Source organism: Zeugodacus cucurbitae, chromosome 3, assembly GCF_028554725.1.
Source record: "Zeugodacus cucurbitae isolate PBARC_wt_2022May chromosome 3, idZeuCucr1.2, whole genome shotgun sequence".
Classification (NCBI taxonomy): Eukaryota; Metazoa; Arthropoda; class Insecta; order Diptera; family Tephritidae; genus Zeugodacus; species Zeugodacus cucurbitae.
Window position 1 is genome coordinate 77,399,198 of NC_071668.1, and position 24,360 is coordinate 77,423,557.

The window sequence follows — 24,360 nt, forward strand, 5'->3', positions numbered from 1 at the left end:
GTAGTTTCCTCATTAAAGTTTTAATTTTCTGTTTGCGTTATGCGCCTGCCATTCGTCAGCTTATTTACTTAACTCTTTCGCGCGTTTCGCACAATTTGCTTACTCCATTTCGTTGCATTTTTCTTAGACAGCAATTTGCATTTACATTCAACGGCGATGCTTCGCGGTGAGTGTGGAAGGTTGTTATTTCGCGCTTTTTTGGTTGGCATTTTTCTTGGTTCTGTGGTCTTTAACGCGCGCGAAATTATTCTTGCAGAAAATAGTGGAAATTATGTAATTAATGAGTGCGCCGCCAAGGGAGTGTAAAGTGACAAATGCGAAGACGAGCAGATGTATGTAGTAGAGTGTAGTTCGGGAAATATGAGTATTCCTTTCTCCTTGAAGGAGTTTGCGTCAAAGCCGACGGCGGTTGAAGTAGTCTTTTTTCAGTTTTGAGTTTTCTTTTTTTCGCTTCTCTTTTGCTGCTCAATTAAGTTTTGAACATTTCTTCATTACAACCTTCCGATCTGTTCAGCTTCTGCTTTGGTTTTTTTGCGGTGTATCGCGTGGCGAACCACAAAATGTAATGACACCGCTACACAGTTTGTTTCGCACGCTCTTTCTCTGCTTTCGGCTCACTGCTGTCATGCACTTTTTCGCACTAATTATGCATTGCCTGAGAATTTGTGATTTTAATTAAAGCACTTCGGCTGAAATGCTTTGACGATTTTTTCGTGTGCACTCACCAAGCACCCGTACAAGCATTTACATTTTTTTGAGTTCGTTTTGCGACTCCTTTTTGATTGGCGTGTGAAACTCTGCATTTGCATACCTTCTGTCTTTCCCTGTTAACCTTAGAGTCGCTGCAAATGCCAAGCGCCAAGCGCTCCAGCCAGCACTCGGTCTGTCGCGTTTACATATGTGCGTGTTTGCCTTTGCTAAATTAATCTGCTGCGCCGACTTGGACTTGCTTTACTTTGCTTTGCGCCGCTCTGCAGCTGCGGTTGTGGTCAGAGCTTACGTGCCGCGCTGTAACTTCAGTCCATAAAGATATGTGTCTGCTGCGCCCGTCCCACCTGCCCTAGCGTAGTTCTACTCGTGCGTTGCCATCGTGTGGCAGCAGTACTTGCAGTTACAGTCAAACGAAGCTAATATGGCGTGCAAGCGCCTTTGAGTATGCTACGAATTTACTAAAGTTGCAAAAAATACTAGAAAGAAATGCATGAGGTTTGCGCTTTGCCACACCTGCCGGCAGCAGCTGCTTGCTTTATGGCTTGGCACTCCACATCTGCGGTTAGTGTGGCAACTTCCAAGCCATCTGGCGACTTTGCACTTGCCTTCGAGTTCAATGTGCTGCGCCATGTAGAGCCATGTGCGAGCAGTTCATTGACACGCGTGTGCTCACGTGTGAAGTGTGTGGCAATTGCTATTAGTGGAGTGCGCAATTAAAGTGAACCGAAAAAAGTGGAAATTCAATTTGTGTTCTTCTAATAAATCTGCACGACACATGGCGTAAAGTGAAGATGCAAATCGGACGCTTGTTTGAATCATGGCAGCACTTTTTTAATTATCAAATTATCGTTAGTTTAAGTATCCCACTCATGATCGAAAGTGATTATAATACTTCCGAGGAGCTAATAAAGTCGAGGTAGTTATATATTATTTTGAAGCGAGATAAAATATTCAAGAAAATATGCATGAAGGAAAGTATGATGCCGTGACTCAGGAGTGGATATGATTTGCCCGAAAGAAACGGTTGTTGAAATTTTATATCACCTCGCTACTTTTCGTTAGGTTAGGTTAGTCTGGTGGGCCAACAAGCCTCGCATAGACCAGTTATGGTCCTTAGCGATACCAGATGGAGACCCGTCACGTATTCCCTGAGTAGTAGTCATCTGATAGAATGCCAGCGCTTAACTTTAACGAATTTTAAGAGATGATGAGGCCTCACTAATGATATCTCTTGCAACTTATCGTATCTTTCTAGTGGAGGACAAACACACAACAAGAGAGGCTCAACTGTTTCCCTGGTGCCATGCTCTCGACATTTCCTGGATTACTCCCGATCTGAAAGCCCCAACATATGGGCATGCGCTGCTAGTAGGCTGTGACCATTAAGTATGCTAACCATGGTCCTACAGTCTTTTCTCTCAGTGCTTGTATATTTCTGATCCACAGCTTCGCACATACCCTTTACGGTCATTTACAAATTGACTACAGTAGATACAGCAATTCGTAGATACACATATACATAGAATATTGCACTTCAGGTATTCAGCATTTTTCTAATTTATCAGGTTAACAATTTATTAAGTTGTCATATAAAAAACTATTTTCTTGAAAAATTGTCAAGATATCAAAAGCACTTGACAGTGCTCTTTACAAATAAACGGGGATTTTCATAGTTCTGAAAATGAATTTTTAGCGATGGAATATTATTTAGAATACCAAATAAATACCTTGGCCGCAGCAAAAAGAAGTACAAATCTTGATGAATTATCAATATAGTGCTAATTTATCAAGTGCACTGAATGCAGGCGAAATTATCAATATGAGTCAATAACATGCATCTATCTATTGGAAAGGGAGAGAAATATTGCGAAACATTAAGCTACTTCACTATTCAGTTCAAACAAATTTTAAGCCTGGTGGAGCCTCCTCTGTAGAAATATATACATTTTTAAAATACTCCAAAAAAAGGCAGGCCACAGTGACTGCCAAATGGAAATGAGAAAATTTCATTTTAAACGAATTTTGATGTTACAAATTTTTTCACAAACTATTTTGAATATGCAAAAAATAAATAAAAGCATTTTTTTTTCAAACAAGCCCAATCACCGATCAACGCCAGGCAGATGTCATTAATTCGGACATATTTTGCTTGCGGTCATGGCTGTCACAGTGTCGCGAAGTCAGCGACAGCACCGGTGCCGGGGTGATGCTGTGAGAGACAGGCAATTTATGACAAACCGCTTGATGCACCATTTTTGTGGCATGCACTCGTGTTGTTTACCTTTTTGCATCACTCAATTCAGGCTAACTTGTTGGTGCTCGGTTGGCTGGCAGCAAAACTGTAATAAATTCGTTTCATGACAGCAACAAAACACAAAACAAACACAAACACAAATTTATGGTCGCAAATAGAGGCAGAGGCATGTGAGCGCAACAGCTAAATGCAAATATACATTGCAAAAAGTTTGCTTTATTGGTTTTCCGGCCTACACGTCACACAGACACTGGTAAACACTGGCCATATGTTGGCTGTGGAGGCTTATAAATTTGCATTTGCGTGCGTGTACAAATTTTCGGCGCAGCGACATGTTGCATGTGTCACTAACCTCACACAACACAAACACACTTGCCGCTTGCATAAATAGACAACTCGCTCATGCTCGTGCTCGTGCTCAGTGGCAGTGGCGCATATCCTTGTGTACTCTAATTAAAAACTTGTCAACACACATGTACGCTGGCCGCAGCAAAAACATTTGCGACAAGCCGCAGCGACAGCGACAGCGGCAGCAGCAAAACATTTGGCGGCTGGCTGCTAGGCAGCAGATGTTGGCCGAAAATTATTTGCCAGCTCACTGTGGCGAGAATTTCACTTAGCTGTGTTTTGTGTTATTGTTATTGTTGTTGTACAGTAGGTGGAGGCGATAGTTGTGCAAATGTGTTGGGAAGCGCATTAGCATGTGTGCTTACTGTCACTTACCGCTGCAGACATATAGTTATGCATAGTTTTAGGCGCTTGCCAAATATTCTTGCGCAGCTAAGCCAACTAACTGATACATTTGTGGCTGTATGCAGGCGTCCATGAGTTTTATTGAATAACACACTCGTGAATTTCACATATTTAGCAATTTTTGGCAAAATTATGTGGATTTCAAATTTTCCATACGAAATTCGTTGGAGTTTTTCATAATCTGTTTTTATCAGAGAAAACTGCAGTTGAGATGAGAAAACTAACTGTACTATGATTTTATTATAAATTATTGAAAATTCCACCCAATAAATGCCACATTTAAGGAGCAAAAAAAAAGTACTCGAAGTAGCTCATTTTATAAAAAAGTAACCTAGACCTATGACCTCGACTAGCGGCCACCATACACTCAAAAATATTATTTGTTTACTTTTATAAAAAAAAAGTATTAACTGTTTTCATTAATAAATATTATTGCTTCGCTTCTCATTTTCTCAGCCAATTGAACACACTTTCATCGATATCAACATACATCACATTCGTCTTGTCTTTGCCCAGCATTTTGCACCGCTGAGTTGTCTCAAGTATTTCTTATTTTAGCAATTTCAACACAAGCGTTTTCCAATATCATTTCATTGCCGTTTCTCTTTCTTTCTCTGCACTCTGCAGATGTTGCCCAATGTTTTTTTTTATATTTTTTTCCCATCTTCGGCTATAATTGATTGCATTTTCAGCTATTTTCTCAACCCACTTTCTCTGCGGACAAGTGCTTGCTGGCGTGGCATAATAAATGTAACGGGATATACGAAGCAGGCGTAGAAGGCGTGCAAGAAATGCTGCGCATAATTAATTTCAATTACTTGCCGAAGTGGTAATTAATATGCGGTCAGCCGTGGCTTTATTGGCTGATCAAAGTGATACGCTCTTACATTTTTATTTTTCGAATATGTGGCAGCTTGGAATAGTTGCCGATTAAGGAAATTACTACTAAAACTAGAGAAAATGTAAAGCTTAACATAGATAAGCTATTTTACTAAAATGGAGACTATATAATTATAAGTACTATGTATAACAACCATATGTGTATAACAAGTATGGAAGGGCCATGTTCGGATATCACCGAACATTTTATACTCTCGAAATTTATTTATTTAATTTTATTAATATAGCAAACAAACAATTTTACTCACTTATTGGGCATAATGGTATAAAATCCATTGAAAGCTTGAAAACCCAAATATTAGGTATATGGGAGCTAGGAGAAGCTATGACTCGATTTCACTCATTTTTGGCACGGAGGCGTATTATTAGAAGAAAAATATTTCCTCGGAAATTCTTCAAAATATCTGAGACACTTACTTATAGGTTAGGTTAGGTTAGGTACGAAGGCTGTTTCCCTATAGGGGGAAACCCACTTAGACTATCGAGAGCAGTCCTTTGTGATGCCATAAAAATTCAACCCCCTCACTTATTTATGAATCCACAAAGCGCTTGGAACCTACCACAAATCTGCAGAGGTTTTTAACTTCTGTATCCGCTAGTTCGCGGGGGTGCCCAAAAAAGTGAGATCCAAGGATTTTTTGTCTAGATCTCGCAAAGGCGGGACATTCCAAAAGGAAATGCTGGGAGGATTCTACCTCACCTTCTTCTTGGCAGCTTTTGCAGCTAGCATCCGATAAAATTCTTAATTTGACCGCGTGAGTCCCAATGGGACAATGGCCAGTTAGAACACCTATAACTTGGGAAAGATTGATCTTGTTTAGGGCAAAGAGTTCCAAGCACTTACTTATACTTTCGGTAAAAAATTATTTCGAAGCTCTGAAGTCCTCATGTTCGATATATGTGGACTTGAATACTTATGGTTCCATTTCGGCGATTTTTAGAAGGTCGATGCCATACTATAAATGGAGTATTTGTGCAAAGTTCTGCTCCGATATCTTCACTAGTGCTTACTTTATATATTGATCGACTTCAAAGTTCTGGTATATCGGAAGTAGATGTGATTGTGAACCGGTATGGACTATTTTCATAACATATTATTTGGAAGTTAGGAAGATATTATGAACCGAATTTTATTGAAATTTGTTGAGTAGTTTCGGAGATATAGTTTCAAATTTTATATACTACTATTTCGAGTGTAGATCTTCTCATAATGAAATTTAATGCTTCTGTTGGTTTTCCTTACTGAATTAAAGCATTTTTAATAGTTATCAACATAACCTTTGTATGGTAAGTGGGCTTGGTTATAATCCGATTTCCTCCATTTTTTGACTGTAGAAGGAAGTACCTAAAAGAAACGACTCTAGAAAGCTATAGCTTTAGTAGTTTACGAGGTATGTACAAAAAACTTAATAAGGGGCGGGGCCACGCCCATTTCCCCAAAAAAATTACATCCAAATATGCCCCTTTATAGTGCCATCCTTCATACCAAATTTTACTCCCATAGCTTAATTTATTGCTTAGTTATAGCTTTTTATGTGTTTTGGTTATCGCCATTTTGTGAGCGTGGCAGTGGTCCGATTTCGCCCATCTTCGAACTTAACCTTCTTATGATGCCAATAAAGCCATAAGAAGGTCATTAAGATTAACATTTTACTCAAGATACAGCTTGCACGGACTGTGACAGCAGAAATATTTATTAATACTTTAATAAAAAACTGTAGTTATTACTGTAAAACTTCAGCTTCCACCGGTAGCAAGAAAGATTTTTTTATGTCCCTTCAAAGTCAGTCGATTTGCACGCGCAACAGCTAGCAGCTGCCCTCCCCTTACACACTCACCGCCAATTTACAGTTCACAGCGCATTTATCTATTGAATTTGCATACAAAAGTTTTGCTTTACATTGTTCAAATTTCATTTGTTTTACACACGCCTCCCGCCCAACCCACTTCCATATTTAGCATAAATGCCATTGAATGTTTACTTTAGTGAAAGAAAATGTCAAAAGCTGCACAAATTTGCATATGAATTTCGAATTTCATAAATTTTTCAATTTGTCATAAAACGCCCAGCAACGTTTGCCGAAGCTGTTCACCTTGTCAAGGATCATCTGATGTGAAAAAAGTACTGTCGGTGTATAAATGGGGCAAGGGTAAGCGTTGCGTGAAAAGTCATATGAAGCGTTTATATGCGGCGCGTGGTGGGTTGTGGAGTGTGGTAGCTAGTGAATTTCTGTGTTCAATCGAAGCGTTGGCGATATGCAAATTTTTCGAAGCTCAATGCGCGTTATGCACTTTTCACACTCAAGAGAGACACAAAATCAGTGCATATCCTCACCACAGTAAACGGCAGTGTCAGTGTAAATACTTACAGACACAAATTGACATTTCGGATTTTACACAGCTCCGTACCCCCGCAAGCCAACTCGCATACCTTTCTTATATTGAGTACTTATTGCTTCCACTTGAAATTCACTTGCGTCCTGCCTCGTGCCACCGCTACTCAACAACCAATTTAATTTATCACATTTTCGTCATAGCGCTACTGTTGACGTTTTTTGTGTTGTTGTACTTTCTTGTTTCAGAATTTTCTTCTTTTTTTGTGTGCTCAGATTATTGCATACTTTTTAGCTATTTTGCCACTCTGGCATGTCATTACATCCAACCGAGCGCTGCTATCTGTTTGCGCCGAAAAGTCTGCCTGCTTGTGAAAGGTTCTTATGAAGGATGCGGGACGGCGGCTGGCATAGTTAAGCAGCATATTTGCATACATTTCGGCTACGTTTAAAATTTTCATTTTTCATTTTCACCCGTCACTTTGTTCGCCTACACACATTGCACCGTTTGCTTTTCTGCACGCGTCTAAAACAAACTTCTGCCCGTACAGTTAAAGCCTTAACTCCACCATTTCAAAATCTTTCACTTGCTGTCATTTCGATGCAAACGTATGTTTTCTATGCGCCGAACTTTATTTATTGTTACATAATGCTAGGAGTTTGTAGACGTGTGGAGGCAATTGCTTGTTGAGTGTTTTACTTTGTTGCCTCGTTACGTTTTCTTAAGCTTTCTCTTTGGGTTTTCGACGTTGTCGAACGCGCTGCTCGCATTCGCCGTCTGTCTGTCTGTATGTCATTCTATTTGGTGCTGGCAAATTTTGGCATATTTTACTAGCAATTTCCGTTTGCGCAAACTTTTCGAGATTGCCAGTTGGTTGTGTCGGAAAATTTTGAAATATAATTAAAGTTTGCTGCATACTGTTCGGCGTGCATATGTGAATTCCGCACCTATGCTGCCAAAGTAGGTCGCATGCTTATTGTTTTGCATTTGATTTTTGGGTGGAATATTTCCGGAATTTTTGAAAAAATATTCTGACATTTTAATTTAAGTTCGCATGCCAAAAATACGGGCTAGTTCGAACTGTTGCTTAAATTGTGAATTCTAATGATCAACTTTTGAATTATAAAAATGATTGAAATGTAATTAAATTATATATTATTGACGTATGGAAGTCAGGAAGATGGAGAGATATTAAATATTTAAATTTGTGTTTTAAAATTCTTGACATTTTCACTATTTGAAGAGCTTACGTAGTATACGTTGAAAATACATTCATATAGATAGAGTATATACTCGGACAATATAGTGAGCTAATATATACGTTTTTCTCAACTTTCATTTGTATTTCAGAAAGATATACACTTTCATATAAATAAATATACAATTTTATACATGGCTAGCATACATTTAGGCGCTTGCAGTGACACGCGGCAAATATGTTTCGCCAAATCGTACTGTTGCAACAATATTTATACACGCCTTGCGCAATATTTAGTTGCGCTGTTAGTCACTTAATCCCTTTACCAAATCAAGCTGTTTGCAAACTAAATAAAGCGAAATAAAACTGTATAGCATACTTTTTGGCGCACAATCGTATCATTTGATTGAATTGAGTTGTGGCGCACATTCCGCTCAACTAACTGACTAAATAACATTTGTGAGCGCATAAACTGGTTTTGTTGTTGTTGTACAAATCCTAACTATTCCAATTCTATTTACTTAAATTATGCACGTTAAAGGCGTTTTAGGCGCTGTAGCGGCAGCTTGGTGGCTGCAGCTTACGTAAGCGTTATTAGTGTTGGCAAATCCATTCAAAAACTGATTCATGCGCGATTTTTATCGCTTCAGCGCTAACGGCATGTAGTTGGTATTGTTTTTGTCGAAAAGCAATTAATTGCGATTATTTTGTAGTTAGTGTGTCTGTGTGTAGTTGTGTGTAAAACGTTTCTAAACTTAATAAATTTAAGCCTGATAAATGAAATACGATTTCACTACGATTGTAAGCCAGTCAAACTATGCCGCTTGTTTAATTGTTTTTACAAAGCGCACAAAGCAATTTGCTCATTCGAATATTTGCCTGCCAATCATTCACTGTTTCGGCATTTACTTTCCTTTGACTGCGCGCCGGAAATATCAATTAGGGACAAATAGATTTGGAAGGCAGTCAAGTGCCTGGAGAATTGGGTGATTGCTGGTGCAAGGACTTTAAAAAGTATTCTAAACGAATGAAAATATATAGTAGAAACTATATTATCTATATTATTACTACACTACAATTTCTTCGATCCTGGATCTCAAGAACGAAATATGTAACCTTAACCATTCAAACAAAAAATGAAGAATGCGTCATACTAGATCTCTCTGCTTTGAAATACTATCCAAAACAAGAAAAAACGTTAATTTTAGCTGTACCGAAGCTAATATACCCTTCACAGGTGCATTTCTTTTAGTAACTATGTGTTTAAGCAAATTTAAAGACAAAAGAAAAAGTAAGTAAAAAAGGAAAACATTTTACTAATTCTTTTTAGCCGGGTTGTTTGCTAGAAACATTAAGGTTATATAGTTAACCGATCTGATCAATTTCTTCGGAGATTATATTAGTACCTTAAGCAGTAATCCATGTCAAATTTCGAGAAGATACCACGTCAAATGCGAAAATTTTCTATACAAGCCATTGATTCCGATCGTTCAGTTTGTATGGCAGCTATATGCTATAGTGAACCGATCTGAACAATTTCTTCGGAGATTAAATTATTTCTATGAACAATAACTCACACCAAATTTCGTGAAGATATGTAGTAAAATGCGAAAGTTTTCCATACAAGCCCTTGATTCCGATCGTTCAGTTTGTATGGCATCTATATGATATAGTGGTTTGATATTGGCAGTTCCGACAAATGAGCAGCTTCTTGAAGAGAAAATAACATCTGCAAAATTTCAAAACGATATCTTAAAAACTGAAGGACTAGTTCGTATATATGCAGACGGACAGACAGACGGACATGGCTAAATCGACTCAGCTCAACATACTGATCATTTATATATATACTTTATAGGGTCTCCGACGCTTCCTTCTGGGTGTTACAAACATCGTGACAAACTTAATATAAAAATGCCTGGAAAAGCCTTCATTGAGTCCTCAGCATCATCAATTTTTCAATTTGATATCTTTGTCCCTAGGGTCAATGCAAATGCGATCGTTATAGCGAGCTCTGACGATTTTAAAATTTCTCCTAAATAGAATGAATAGTTAATTTTATGATCATCCGATAAATTCTTGTTTTCTTAATACTGCGATTTCTTCTGAATAAGTCACATTCGCAACGAAACCACTTTGCTATCGTAAATATATTTCATTTTAAAATTCCCCCGCCTCTGACAGCCCTCAGCCGTAACAAAAACAAGCAAATATAGGCAATATTAGTGAATGACAGCAACGATTGCAACACTGCAAAGCGATAGAAAGCTATGACAGCTGGCAGGCAAACAGACGGCGGCAACAAAAACTACTTGCATATAAAAGCAATATACTTCAGACGCTAATAAAATAGTACGCTTGTAGTTTTCCGCATTTATACATGCATGTATATGTGACGTTCCAAGTGCTAAATGTCATTCATTTCGAAAATCATTTCTTTTTCTCTTTTCTTTGATAGTCAGTTTTAGCAAGCTGAATGTGAGTACATGGCATGTCGCCTTCAGTTTTTCATTAAGTAACGGTATTTTCCGGTTACTTTATTATTGCTGGCTTAAAATCATTTTGCTTTGAGTGCTGACATTTTGTGTCTTTTTGGATTTTTAATAATTTAGGAAGAAAAATTACTTTCTTTCAAATTGCTATTTCGTGTTGCCTGTCGCTCTATCTTAAAATCTGACTCATTGCATATTACTTCCATTGACTGCACTCTATTTAAAGTGTTAGGCATACTTTTATTGCAGACTTGTAATTTTTTTTTTTAATTTTGGACAGAGCTGGAAGGAACCTGGAATTTTTCACTTTTTCTTCTATCTCAAAATCAGAATTGATATTCATTATTCTCGTTAAAGCCTTGCTTCTGTACATTGTATCATAAATAATCAGTAAATTTTTGACTGATAATTGCGAGTGAGAGGGAGATCAGAAACAATCCTGAGTACACTAGGATTGAGAACATTCAAAATTTGTCAAAGTTCAAAATTAGTTTCTGATTTCCCTTTCATTCTCACTCTCAATTACTAATTTTCTAATTCTGAGAATAACTCCCATTCATCGACTGATGGGCATATAGAGGCTATGCCTCTCAAGACTCTATATAATAAATATGCTGAGCTCTCTGCACCCTACATATTTATATCTCATAGGATCCAAAACAACTTGACTTCTCCTTAAAAGCTACTGATGATATACCAAAGCAATATAATTCATGCCCTATGAATATCCAATAATATACTCGCCACTAACTTTATAAACACCGTTGTCAACAGCGTTGGCCGATTATCCTTAATCTAGAATTAAAATTAATTGACTGCAAAGTCGCAATTTAATATACTTAATGGCTGCGCCACCGAAAGGATACAAACTTGTTTGTCTTTTCACTGTTTACAGCATTCCACGTCCGCAAAACTAGCACACTTGCTGGTGTCACTTAGTGGAATTTGTTTTTGTAACAAAATGCCACAACCTGTTTGTCTCGTACACGGCTATCGAGCCATCTCTTCAAGCACTCAAACGAGAACACGATTCATCGACTACCGGACTGTCAACAACTTTGGCGATAATGATTTTGTAATGAACTGCTCCATGGCTATACTCACACACACCGGCACACACATATCGGCTATGTTAGTAAGCATACATGTGTGAGCGTTACACACGTGCACTCGTTTATCAACTGTAAATTTACGAGCACTCTCATCTATTGCCCGTTCATCGTTCATAAGGCGGTCTTGAGTCAATGGCTTTGGCTCATGTTGCCTTTACGACTGACACTATCGCCGGCGCTTGCTGTTTGCTGTGGCCATTAATGTCGGTGACAGTAATGGTGTGTTCAGCATGCAACGCTGTCGGTTGTTTACTACAATAATAATGATTAGTTAGTTATTCAGTGTCGTCTATGATTAGGTTTACTGCAGCCATTCAAGGCGTTGATTAAATGCAGTTGACCGTTTCTTTAATTTGTTGGCTTGGCCACTTCGCCTTGTGTTGTGGGTGGGGTCGCACTCATGTGCATATCGTGTCATCGCATGTTGTTGTTGTAGTCATATTCCTTATGCAGCTGATACAAATTTAGACGAGTGCTGTTGTGACACTTTGACGCGATGATTATCGTTTTGTGTGTGTTTATATTGCATTTTACTAGTTAATTAAATCGATATTAAGTGGCGCGTTATGCGTACGTAATGCACATAATGTGCTCATGAAAGTGCGATGAAATTGCAGAAATATTTAATAAATATTTATTGACACACCCAGCTGGCAGTGAGATGCATTAAAAACTTATTTAGCTTGACATTATGCCCGAGATAATGCAATTAACTTATCATTAAGGAGATGTGAAGATAACAAAAGGAACTAATAATATTAAGAGATCATATTTCAAACACAACTATACGATACTTTGGGCTAGACTCTAAGGCTATTCACCACAAAGGAGGAACGCACTTGGACTATAATTAGATTTAAGACTCCATAAAGGCCCTAGAATCTACAAATTTTAGCATATATCTCTCAAAGGCGGGACATTCCATCTCGTCTCCCTTCAAGCAGCATCTGAAACCTACTTCGGATAACATTTTTAGTCTAGCCGCGTGCATCGCTAAGGTACAATTACCAGAAACCCTATAACTAGGGATGTATGGACATTACAGAGGGCGAAGAGTCACTTAGACCTCTTTCGATTTGCATTGGACCAGAAGGATCTTGAGACAGCGCAGGTGCTAGTGACTGTTCAGCGCTTGCGCAACTCAGTTGAGACCCAATAGTCCAGTAGTAGGCCACAGTAGGATAGTGGCGCTACTATTTGTTTCTCCACCAACTTCGACACAACCATAAAGAAGATGCATACCCATACTTGACAGTATCCGCGTTTCTATAGTATTCTTAGTATAAACAAGTAAGGAAGGGCTAAGTTCGGGTGTAACCGAACATTTTATACTCTCGTAATTTATTTATTTAACTTTATTATAATATTAATACACAATTTGACCCACATATTCGTCATAAATATTGTATAAAGTCCATTGAAAGTTGGAAACCCTAATATTAGGTCAGAAGTACCGAATTCCTCATGTTCGATATATGGGGCCTTGACAACCTATGGTCCGATTTCGGTGATTTTTAGAATGGGGCTGCCACACTATAAACGTAGTATTTGTGCAAAGTTTTGCACCGATATCTTCACTAGTGTTTATTTTATATATTGTAATGTAAACGTTTCAGATCGTCTTCAAAGTTCTGGTATAAAGGAAGTAGGCGTGGTTGTGAAGCGATTTGGCCTATTTTAAGGAAACTATTACAAACCAAGTTTCATTGAAATCGGTCGAGTAGTTCCTGAGATATGGTTTTTGACTCATAAGTGGGCGACGCCACGCCCATTTTCCATTTTCTAAAAAAATCTGAGTGCAGCTTCCATCTGCCATTTCTTATGTGAAATTTAGAGTTTCTGACGTTTTTCGTTATTGAGTTAACCCACTTTTAGTAGTTTTCAACATAACCTTTGTATGGGAGGTGGGCGTGGTTATGGTCCGATTTCTTTCATTTTTGGACTGTATTAGGAAGTGGCTAAAAACGAAAACGACTGCAGAAAGCTTGGTTTATATAGCTCTATTGGTTTGCGAGATATGTACAAAAAACTTAGTAGGGGGCGGGGCCACGCCCACTTCCCCAAAAAAATTACATCCAAATATGCCCCTTCATAGTGTGATCCTTCATACCAAATTTTATTTCCATAGCTTTGTTTATGGCTTAGTTATGGCAATTTATGTGTTTTCGGTTTTCGCCATTTTGTGGGCGTGGCAGTGGTCCGATTTTGCTCGAAAGCAACCTTCCTATGGTGCCAAGAAATAAGTGTGCCAAGTTTCATTAAGATATCTTAATTTTTACTCAAGTTACAGCTTGCACAGACGGACGGACGGACGGACGGACAGACAGACATTCGGATTTGAACTCCACTCTTCACCCGGATCACTTTGGTATATATAACCCTATATCTAACTCGTTTAGTTTTGGGTGTTACAAACAACCGTTATGTGAACAAAACTATAATACTCTCTTTAGCAACATTTGTTGCGAGAGTATAAACGAGAGTATAAAAAAGGTTCTCTCACTCTTTATACGGAATACATTAAACCCAAAAAAAAGTAAAACCAATCAGCATCATTTCAATATGAATCTTTACAGTTTACAAACTGATTTAAGGCCTCAAAATTAGCTTCAGATCCTTCAAGGAATTTTATTTTATAGCCTCTATCGATTAATGATATTTTGTAAGGTGTACATTTTTGCTATGCGAATATCGCGTGAAACCTAATTTGGTGCTTCTTTGCTATGCATTAGGTGCACCTTAACTATTTCTTCTGCGACCACTATTTGACGAAGCTGCGTTTTATATCAAACGGACTAACCAATATTTGTTGAGTCAGTCCATGAGAGATCATTGAGCCTCAGTAACCTCTCTAATGCTAACTCAGTTCTTTTAGAGCAGCGCTTTTTTCGTATTTGACAGAGGAGGATGTACCCCACATACGAAAAGAAGCTTTTAATGCTCTACAAAAACATTTAAATCATTCTTCACGCATTTTGAGTAAACTCATATGGAATATATTAGATAGCTACCATTAATAATGCGGTTAGAAGAGGCAAATGACAGCACTTTAACAAATAAGCAACAACACCACACATATTGCTTCGCAACTCATTTGCATATAATAATTTTAAATATGGCGACGGAAGGCAAGAAGCAAATGCTTTTACTGTGGTCAGAGTGTCAATCACATGTCCACATGCCACCTGAAGGAGCTGTGACAGACAGCACGAAATGTTCACCAACTCACTGACCAAACGAACGGGCCAGTAGAAGTAGAAGTAACGGCAAGAAAGAGTGTCCGTGAGTAAAATTAATGAACGCATCCGAACAGCAGCTCTTCCCATGTGCATGTGTGTGTATATAAGTGAATGAATGCCAAACGTAAGCTAAAAAGTCATTAATTTTAAAGTCAGCTTACTGGAGTAGTTGCAAACACTATGCGTGTGTGTGTGTGAGAGACCAAGAGGGCTGGAGGCAAGTTGACATTTACAAGAATAAATGTGCGAATGAATGCAAAATTATAGCAGACAAAGTGCGAAGCGTGAGTAAAGATATAAGATAAACAACAACAAAATAAAAGCAATAACAACAACAATGAGTGCAAATTATAAAGAGTCAACCTGTTCATTGTTACAGTGACACATTCGCTGACACGTCCCCATACGCCCATAAAGCTAACACACACGCACTAATGCACGCTCATGCAACTCTACACTCTAACACATAAATTTCAAATGTATGTACAGTTAAGAGGGCAGCATGAGCATTTTTCTTCGTTCATAAGTACGCCACACACACACACACACACACATCTTCGGCTGTTTTTGAGACTGTTTGTGTGTCTGTGTGTAGTAAGAATCAGTTCACACTTGCTATATGTTTATTTGTGTTGATGCAAGTGTTGGCTGCATGACACCGTTAAGGTGGCGCTGAAGTGCCTGACAACTACAGTTACAGCAGCAGCAGGCGGCAGTGCTGTATGTGACTGCGAGTGCCATAAATTGTGGCATACTCCTTTATTCAAATACAATTTTCAGCTGTCATTTTGGCAGGACATGCGCTGCTTCTTTTCTACACACACACACACACACACACACACACACACACACACACATGTGTATGAATATATATATATATATGTATGCGACTCTTTGTGCGCTGCTCGCCTCATTCGTAACTAACACTTACACGCTGCGCTTTTATCATTGTCCTGCCGTGTTGTTGGCAATTTACCGTTGTTTTTTGTCGTCGTTTCGCGCGCTCGTTTATTATGTCGAGTGTCCTTACGTATGCATGCATGTACTCTTATACTATGTGGGTGCATAAACATATGCTTTTGTTTGTGTCTCATTGCTTGTCTGTGGTTTTTCTTTCGCTTAATGCAGATGTCCTTTTCCAGTTGACCTCTCTAAGAGTGGAAATTGTGCGCATTTGGCTTTGTCTTTCGCCTTGAGTGTCGGCTGTGTTTTTGACGTTGATCCTGATGCATGGACTTGCTTATTTTGAGTTCGTTTTTTGTTTTGGTGAAAGTTGCCACCGAATTTGCAAGATTCGTGGGTGGAATTAAATAATTGAATTGGAATATTTGCTAAAAGTGGCACTAAATCTCAGTATTCTTCACTAAGCGACTTCTTGAATTGGGTATGTACCCACGAACTGTAGAACGTTTGATATTCTGTGTTCCATAATCCCTTTAATAGTGCCCATCAAAACATCGAAGGGTTTGTCAAATTACAAATATAATAACAAGAGTTTGATTAATATTATATATATTTTATTCAAAAAAGAGTTGGCGCTCCAAAGACCCCATAACGGTATTCCACTCTAGGGGCCGGCGCCGAAAAAGTAAGCGTACCCTCTTGCAGCGTACTTGAGTGCTCCCTACAGACAATAAGCATATGCATGAAATGCAACTTTCGCTACTGTTGTTGTAGTTGAAGAAGTTCTCACTTTTCGCTGACACTTCAGCTGTCGCCCCCAACTGGCTTTTGCCTCACTGCAACTTCCGTTCAGCAAGAAATTATTGTTTACCGTCTTTCTTTCCACCTCCGCATAAACAAATTTCATTCCGACTGAAGTGGAGCAACAACTCAGCTGCAAATGTGCTACATACATGTATGGCGGTCATAAGGCGACATGCCGGCGCATGCATCAATATGACAGCAACGCAACGCAACACGTTAAAGTGTCGAAGAGTGTCAACGATTCACTTGGGTTAGTATGTCAAAAGCATTTGCAGCGCAGTCGCTTTAAGATTTCACCCTATTTGTTTTTAAGAAATTTATTGGACTTTAATTTGTGAATTTATATATTATTTTCTCTATACCTTTCTGAGTGCTCAAAAAGAATTGGAATTATTTTAGTAAACTTCAGTCAGGTGGGATTACAACTTTACATTATCAGTAATCAATACATATACATAGATGCCATGGCTTCCTCAGTTTATGGAACATTCAAGTAAATTCTTTAAGACTGTTTTTTCTGGAAGAAGAACAACACTTTCCAAGGTTTTTTCGTAATTTCATTAATGTTTTATGCAGTTAAATGAAGGTTTATGGAATCGTGGATCTGCTCTCTCAAATAATTAAAGCTAGTCTTCGAAGAGTTCGAAGTTATAAAGTCTTATTAACCCTTTCATGCCTAATGTTGTCTATAGGCATCTATATCTATATCTGTACTAAAAAATATGTTACCTCCGCTCATTTTAATTCAGGTATGAGAGGGTTAATGCAGTAATATAAACCTTTCCTTCCTTTCTTATTATTTCATATTTAATACTGCATGTTAAGATATCACAATTTAAATACTGTAAAATCCAGAAGATGTGCAACCACATCGGTCATTAAATAATTCCTCAACTAACGCTTCACACTGAGGTGTCACTGGAAAATTCGAAATAACTGTCAGTGTGCCATTTACAATTTAAACAGGAATCAAAGGTATGTTTGTAGAAGTGTTTTATATAATAATTCAGGACAAACCGTTATTCAGCAATTCACTTTCAACATGTTCACACACCCTGTGGGTAGATCAGGAATAACAAGTCAACTGTCAATGGTGGCAAAGTAGATGGTTGTGCGCACATTGAGTGACATGTAAGTGAATCATTTGCATGTGGAGCTAGTGGGGAGTTGATCATATATATATATATGTGGGAGTTATACAAACTGAGTCCAACGGTTTTCAATTGCACAACTCTCTATAGAAGTTGGCAAACAGTTGCTGAAAGTCTAAATGTATGCTTCATTTGTTGCTGCCGTCAGGATATACGAGTACATGCAGATTTGTGCATATGTAAGTATGTATATGTGAATATTTGACTTGACATGAGTGAGTTGCAATCGCAAGTGAAAATAAATACAAATTACATAAGTGAGCATGACAGCTGTAGTATATGGGTCAAATACATACATTCATTGTATTTTTCATGATTTTTTTTTATTCCTTTAATCATTTTCATAACAACTTGATGTGCATGAAATTGTAAACAAATTTCGTAAGCGTCACCATATCCTTTAGAAAAACATTGAATTTATTTTCGTTTTTGCACAAAAACATTTTTAAATTCATATACACACATACAGTTGAAGTTACTAGTTTCCATTCACAATCGGAAAAAATATTCCCTGCATATAATAATTGAGTGCGTATTTCCATCTGAAGTATGAAAAAGTATTTGTAAACCACGTATGTGTGTGCTGTTGGCATATACTTGTGTCCACAGGCTCCTGAAGGATCCATTGAAATCAACAAACCACAGTACAAACACACACACACACATATCTACACAATCACACAAATGCTTTAGTGAAGCGCATCTAAAGCAGATAAACCAAACTAAAAATCCTGAATGAGTTTGCCTTTGCACACTTAAATACACACACGAACATACGTACATACTCAGTTATGCATTTGCTTGAATGTTGGTGTTTGCACTATGCACAGACAAATCAGGAAGCCCGACTTTGGCGAGTGTGAAGTGTCGTGTTGGTGTTATGCCGCGCGGGATAAAGTAAAAGTGCAACGGGAATAAAAGTTTGTTGTTGTATGTGGTGATGTGTGAAAGCATGAAAGTGAAAGCCTTTGATATTTAGGGCAGTGTTTTACCACCTGCACATAGCATATTGAATATAAAACAAGGCAGATTTTTTCAATATGTGTCAAACAAATAAGCGAGTTACACACAAAGGCGGTTTTTTTCTTGTAAGTGGAAGGATATATTGATGACGCACATATCTAAGCCTGTATATGATTGTGGTTACATTATGTGCAGTTCAAACTCAAGTCTTCAGTTCTACCACTTTGAATCAACTCGGTTGTCTGCTCACTCATCAGCACTCAGTATCTGTCTCTTTGATACTTGTATGCATTGCTATAGGTGTAATCTGAGTTGTTTCGATTCTGATTATTCATTTCGAATAGTTATCCATGTTGAGTGAGTGGACGTGGTCAACTATACTTGTTCAGGAGTGATAAATGACCTCTTTGCTTAACTAATGAGGCATCTGAGCTGGGCATCAGGATTAATAAAATTAAGAACTTTTCTTATTTAATTTGTGTTTTTTCGCTGTATACATAATATGGAGTCAAGTGCGTTTAATATTTTTTCGTAGTCTCAGATTTTAAGTTTTTTCTTTTCCTCTTTTTCCACAACTTCTATGTTTGCCAAAGACTTTAAATATATGCATTGCTATATTAAAATACTAGCAGACCGCTCCGGCTTCGCCCGGGTTCAAACAAACATTTCAAAAGTTATACGTTTTCACATACACATTCTCCCATACATATGTTTCACACAGAGTTCATTTTAAAAAAGTAAAATGAGGAAAATTCGAACATGAAATAATATTTTATTTGCAATGAGCTAAAACACCTCTACCTCTAGTCTTTGGTGTCCGTTGTCTTTCTCTCTAATTATGAATTCTTTGGGAATGCTCAGAGCTCGACGCCCTAGTGGAACCTTGTATATTTATAATATTTTGTTGTTCAAGCCGCTGCACACGCTGCGTACTCGACTCTCAAGTGCGTACTTGGAAGGTTTTGAAATTTTTTTCAGCAAGTTACTCGACTCTCTGGAGAAGGAATGACTTGCAAGACGATTATCAGTTTCAGATTAAGATTCTCCATCTCGGAGTCTTTTTGATGCCCTCACCAGGGAACTATTTCCAGAAAGTTGTGATTCTAGCAATAAACATAGCCTATGTTAGTCGGGATGAATGAAGCTTTCCAATGGTGAAAGAATTTTTGTAATCGGCACAGTGGTTTTTGAGTTTATTAATTACCAACATACATACAAGTCTTTCCTCTTTATTATAGCAGTATAGATAATATTAAAGTTGTCCGAACATCCGAAGAGTTTTAAATTTTGTATGAATCCAACCACAATTTCTTTAACATCCATATAATAACATATATAATTTCTTTAACATCCATAACATCCGAGAATAATTTCAGTTAAATAACCCACAATCTCCTAGTAAAATACACAACTGACATTTCTGTTATAAAACTGGTTAATAGCCATAGATATTGATAGTTTCCCTTGCCTTTATAATTTATTGCCATCGGCAATAAAGTATTTCGCGCAGTTATGTTACTCTAAGTGTCCAACTTTTAACACCTTTCCTCCTTCAAAGCACCACACTGTGTGTAAGTCTCACGCACGAACTAATATGTCTGCATTTACTTTATGCGACACCTAAAAAACACCGTTTCCACTTGCTCATTAAGGTGCAAACAAACGAATTCCACGCGCGTCTATTTGCTTGTCTGATTTTTATTTCCATTTGGTGCTAACATATGTGCAGGTAGGTGTGCAGAACAGCTCCTGCTGGTGTTCACTTCTTCATTTGTTTATTTGCAAAATTCACTTAGTTGCTTCGCTTACTTCATTTATTATGTGATTTGGTGCTGCAACGCTTGTTTCGGTAACATTTTATGAGCACATGAGCGCATAAAAGCGAAATAAAAAACATTTATTATGAATTGAGGTTGGGCTTGGCAGTCAGTGTACCAGTTTGCAACACATTGACAACGCTGAGTAGATACAATATTTATTTTCCGGCATATAACCACGCTTTTGCCTGGTGACTACGTCACATAGTGCCATCGCCAGGCATCTGTGTCACCTGTGCTTTCGATTCACTTTCGTCGTATAGAATTTTTCACCAGCAGCTGCTGCTGGATCTCCGTGGCGCACGGGCGCTAATGCCATTTCCATTCCTTGAATCTGTGACCTACCTTGCACATCGCCTGCCAACTGGCACCTGCTTCAGCTCCTCATTTGCTGCCTATTCAACTCTATTTTATTTCCTCTAATGTTGCTTCGACTCACACACACACTCACACTAACATGCCAACATCGAGTCAATCGCACACGTATGCCGTTACTTTGCTCCCTTTTGTCCCACTATTTGCGCTGCGCGCTCCTTCGGGCTTTGCTTATTAGTCCAGGTGAAGACGACAACGTGACTGCCTGTCACTTGTCGCCCATTCACAGTTTCCATTCATGCTTCTATTGCCAATTGTGCGCAATGGTTGTTGTTGTGCGGCACATGGCAGCGCATACAAATTTCGCTTGACAGCAAACGAAAGTATGAAAGCACACATATATAGTGTCCACAATATTTACCGTTATGTGTGTGTGTGTGTGCCATGTTCATTCAGTAAAGTGTCTGTGAAAATAATTAAGCGGAATTTCACTTTCACTTTTCAACTTCATTTGCTCAGTCATACTAGATAAGTGAAAGCGGCAAGCGAAACACACAGGCACTCCAACATATACATATATGTATATAAGTATATATAAACATATGTACACATTAAAATGTCTCAGCACTTATCCCTGTCACTCCTTGTTTGCTACCCGCTTTGTAGTTGTCGGTAGTTGTGTGTATTTTTGTTCCTTACTTTTGTGCTGTTTATCTTGCTGCTTTTTAGTGGGTCACGTCAGCGCAATTAAACTTGTAGTTGACTAGGTGTTCGTTTTAATTCTTTTCATTTCCTGCTAAGCCTATTTTTAGGCGCACAAACAATTTGCTGCTGCATATTCAATTGCTCGACGGGCTTAGCAGTCACTAACTTTTGCAAATATAGGTGTATATGTAATCCTGTGGAGCGCTGGTGTTGAAAAGTGTCTATATTCTGTTCTAATTATAGTCTTTGTGGTATGCACGGTTTTATATTAAAGTAAGCAAGAAGGAAATTATGCGGAATTTAATGAAGATTTTATGCTTTACGTTTTAATTCTATTTCAATTTCTTAACGATAATAATATTTCTTTAACTATTGCAGTGCTATTGCCAGCAAAGTTGTTAATGCGAAAATGTTGCCTACATTCAGGATGAACGAAGTTTTGAATGTGAAAATGTTGCCTACATTTAGGATACCGCTCAATTTTGAACTGGATTAGTGTTTCCAAATAATCATCATTTAAAACAGCAATATCAGAACCATGACTCAAGGACATTTAACCTTTTCATTTTTAAATTTTTAGTAGAGTTTTTAAATTTGGGAGATTTTAATTTATTTCATTATAATTTGTTTATTGTTTTCTTTATTTTTTTAAAAGTCATACTGTACTTACCACATCGATTATTTGCATTAAAGTTAAACCAAAGCTTAATTGTAATGGATCCGACTCGTTTAAAACCGGACGCTCTAGAGTATTATAAGGATCTAATAGATCATGTAGCAGTCTCTTTTCATGATATCCTGCTAGACCAACTGCAATGAGAAGAGAGATAAAAGAATTAAAATAAGATGAAAAATATTTAAGGTCTTTAATGAGGTGAGTAGTTAAGATATATTCTTCTGAACTCAAAATATCAAAAGAAAATGGTTTGAAAATCAGTAATATTTAAACATAAGTTCAATAAGCTTCAAATAATATGTAGTTCGTTTAATTTCTTTAAGAAAAAGCTCAGTTCTAACTTAAAGAACCTTACTAGATTGGAGTACAAAAAATAGTTCATGTCTCAATAAACTCACACTCATTTTCATACATTACGTACTTTATTTCTAACCCATAATGACGTCTTAAATCATAACAAAGCGCTATAATTAACTGCACTGCAGCTCAGAGCAACATAAGCGTAGCAAATCCGCAAATATGAATGTTCCGCCAAATTATGTGATTAAGCGCTTGTATTGGGTTTCCGCAAATGTTGTTAGACGCGCGCCAAGCTTGGGGTAAAATATGTGAACAATCAATAAATATTGTGTGCAAAAGGCCCGAAAATGCCACACTAACAACAGAAACAACAACAAATTATGGTAGCAAAACCGCTTTACTCTTCAACTGCTGAACTGCTGGAGGGGGTACAGAGATGGAAGAAAAGGAGCTGCAAGAAATATACGCCTGATTGTGCGCACAGATGTGATTGAGCTGTCACAACTATTTACACACAAGAAGCGCACACACACACGCATGTAGGTTTCTTTTCTTTGTTGTTGTAAATATACTCATACGGTTGGTGGCGCGCTTTCAGCTCGATGTGTGCAAACGATTTAAGACCCAATTTAGTGTGGATTTTTGCGGTTGTGTTGTGTGCCTTCATATTTTCACTTTGCCCAACCATATGATGTCATAAATCAAAATTCAATCAGCTGATTTTGACAATGCACATGGCACATGGCTGGAGAGGAGCGCGGCGAGCGGTGAGCATGTGTCTGCTTTTGTGAGCGGCGAAAGTGGTGTTGCCCACGCAAAAAGGGAAAAGACACTTGATTGCCATATTTAACGGCAAAGGGCGAGTCAAAAGGCTGGCTATGCGAGTGAAAGTATGTTTTTGTGCGTTGTATGCGGTCGCTGGCTTGTTATTGCTAACGACCGACACTTTAACGTATGCGTTTCGGGTTTGAGTTGATGGCGAATGGCGTACGGAGGAATGACACAGATGTGAAAATAAATAATAATAATCCACTTGACGTTTGTATTAGCGTCTAAGCAAGAAATAATGAGTGCCTAATTTACGTTATTACCAAATCATATAAGCAGCGATGAGCACATAAATAAGTTTATAACTGTTTATGTAGACGAAGTTAACTGTGTCCACACAAGCACGCACATCTTGAAAGTATATATAAACGGGCGTGTATAAAAAAATAACCACAAGCGCTAAGACGCATTAGTGGCATAAACCCCGCAACACAAGCAACCTAAGCGGCTAACAGCGCTAAGCATGAGTTACACAAGAGTCAAAGTACATTCTTTATGAGCTGTTACTCATATATATCACTACAGCACGCTGCCCACACTTTACTTCATGTCTAGTTTTTGTATTGCGCCATTTCCTCCTTTTCGCTCGCATTTAAAGCCTTAAATTTATACACAAGTACCCTTTTCAATGGAGTACCTTCTTGTGTGTGTGTGTGTGCGGGTATATGCCTCGGAAAATGTATTGGTTTCCACTCATAAATTGTCAAATGTGCGCATAAATTTTCGAACTTGACTGCGGCAAAGTGTAGTGGAAAAATGTTTGAGAGGCGAATAAATTTTATTTGAAGGCATGCACGAACCGATAATACTTAAGCTTAAAGCATTTGTGTGGCATAAACCAAACTGGCTAGCTGGCGTGTGGGGCAAGCTACATAGATTTTATAAGTCAAAAGATATTTCGAGTC

At 38.0% G+C, this 24,360-nt stretch overlaps 1 protein-coding gene across 1 annotated transcript in view; it reads right to left on the reverse strand.

Annotated features, from left to right (window-relative positions):
- Positions 1 to 24,360, reverse strand: part of LOC105211439 (neuronal acetylcholine receptor subunit alpha-7) — a 182,175-nt gene that overhangs the window by 57,861 nt on the left and 99,954 nt on the right. Inside the window, exon 4 of the mRNA XM_054227100.1 lies at positions 22,322 to 22,461. Within this exon, the coding sequence (XP_054083075.1) occupies positions 22,322 to 22,461 (140 nt within the window). The remainder of the gene's footprint in view (positions 1 to 22,321; positions 22,462 to 24,360) is intronic.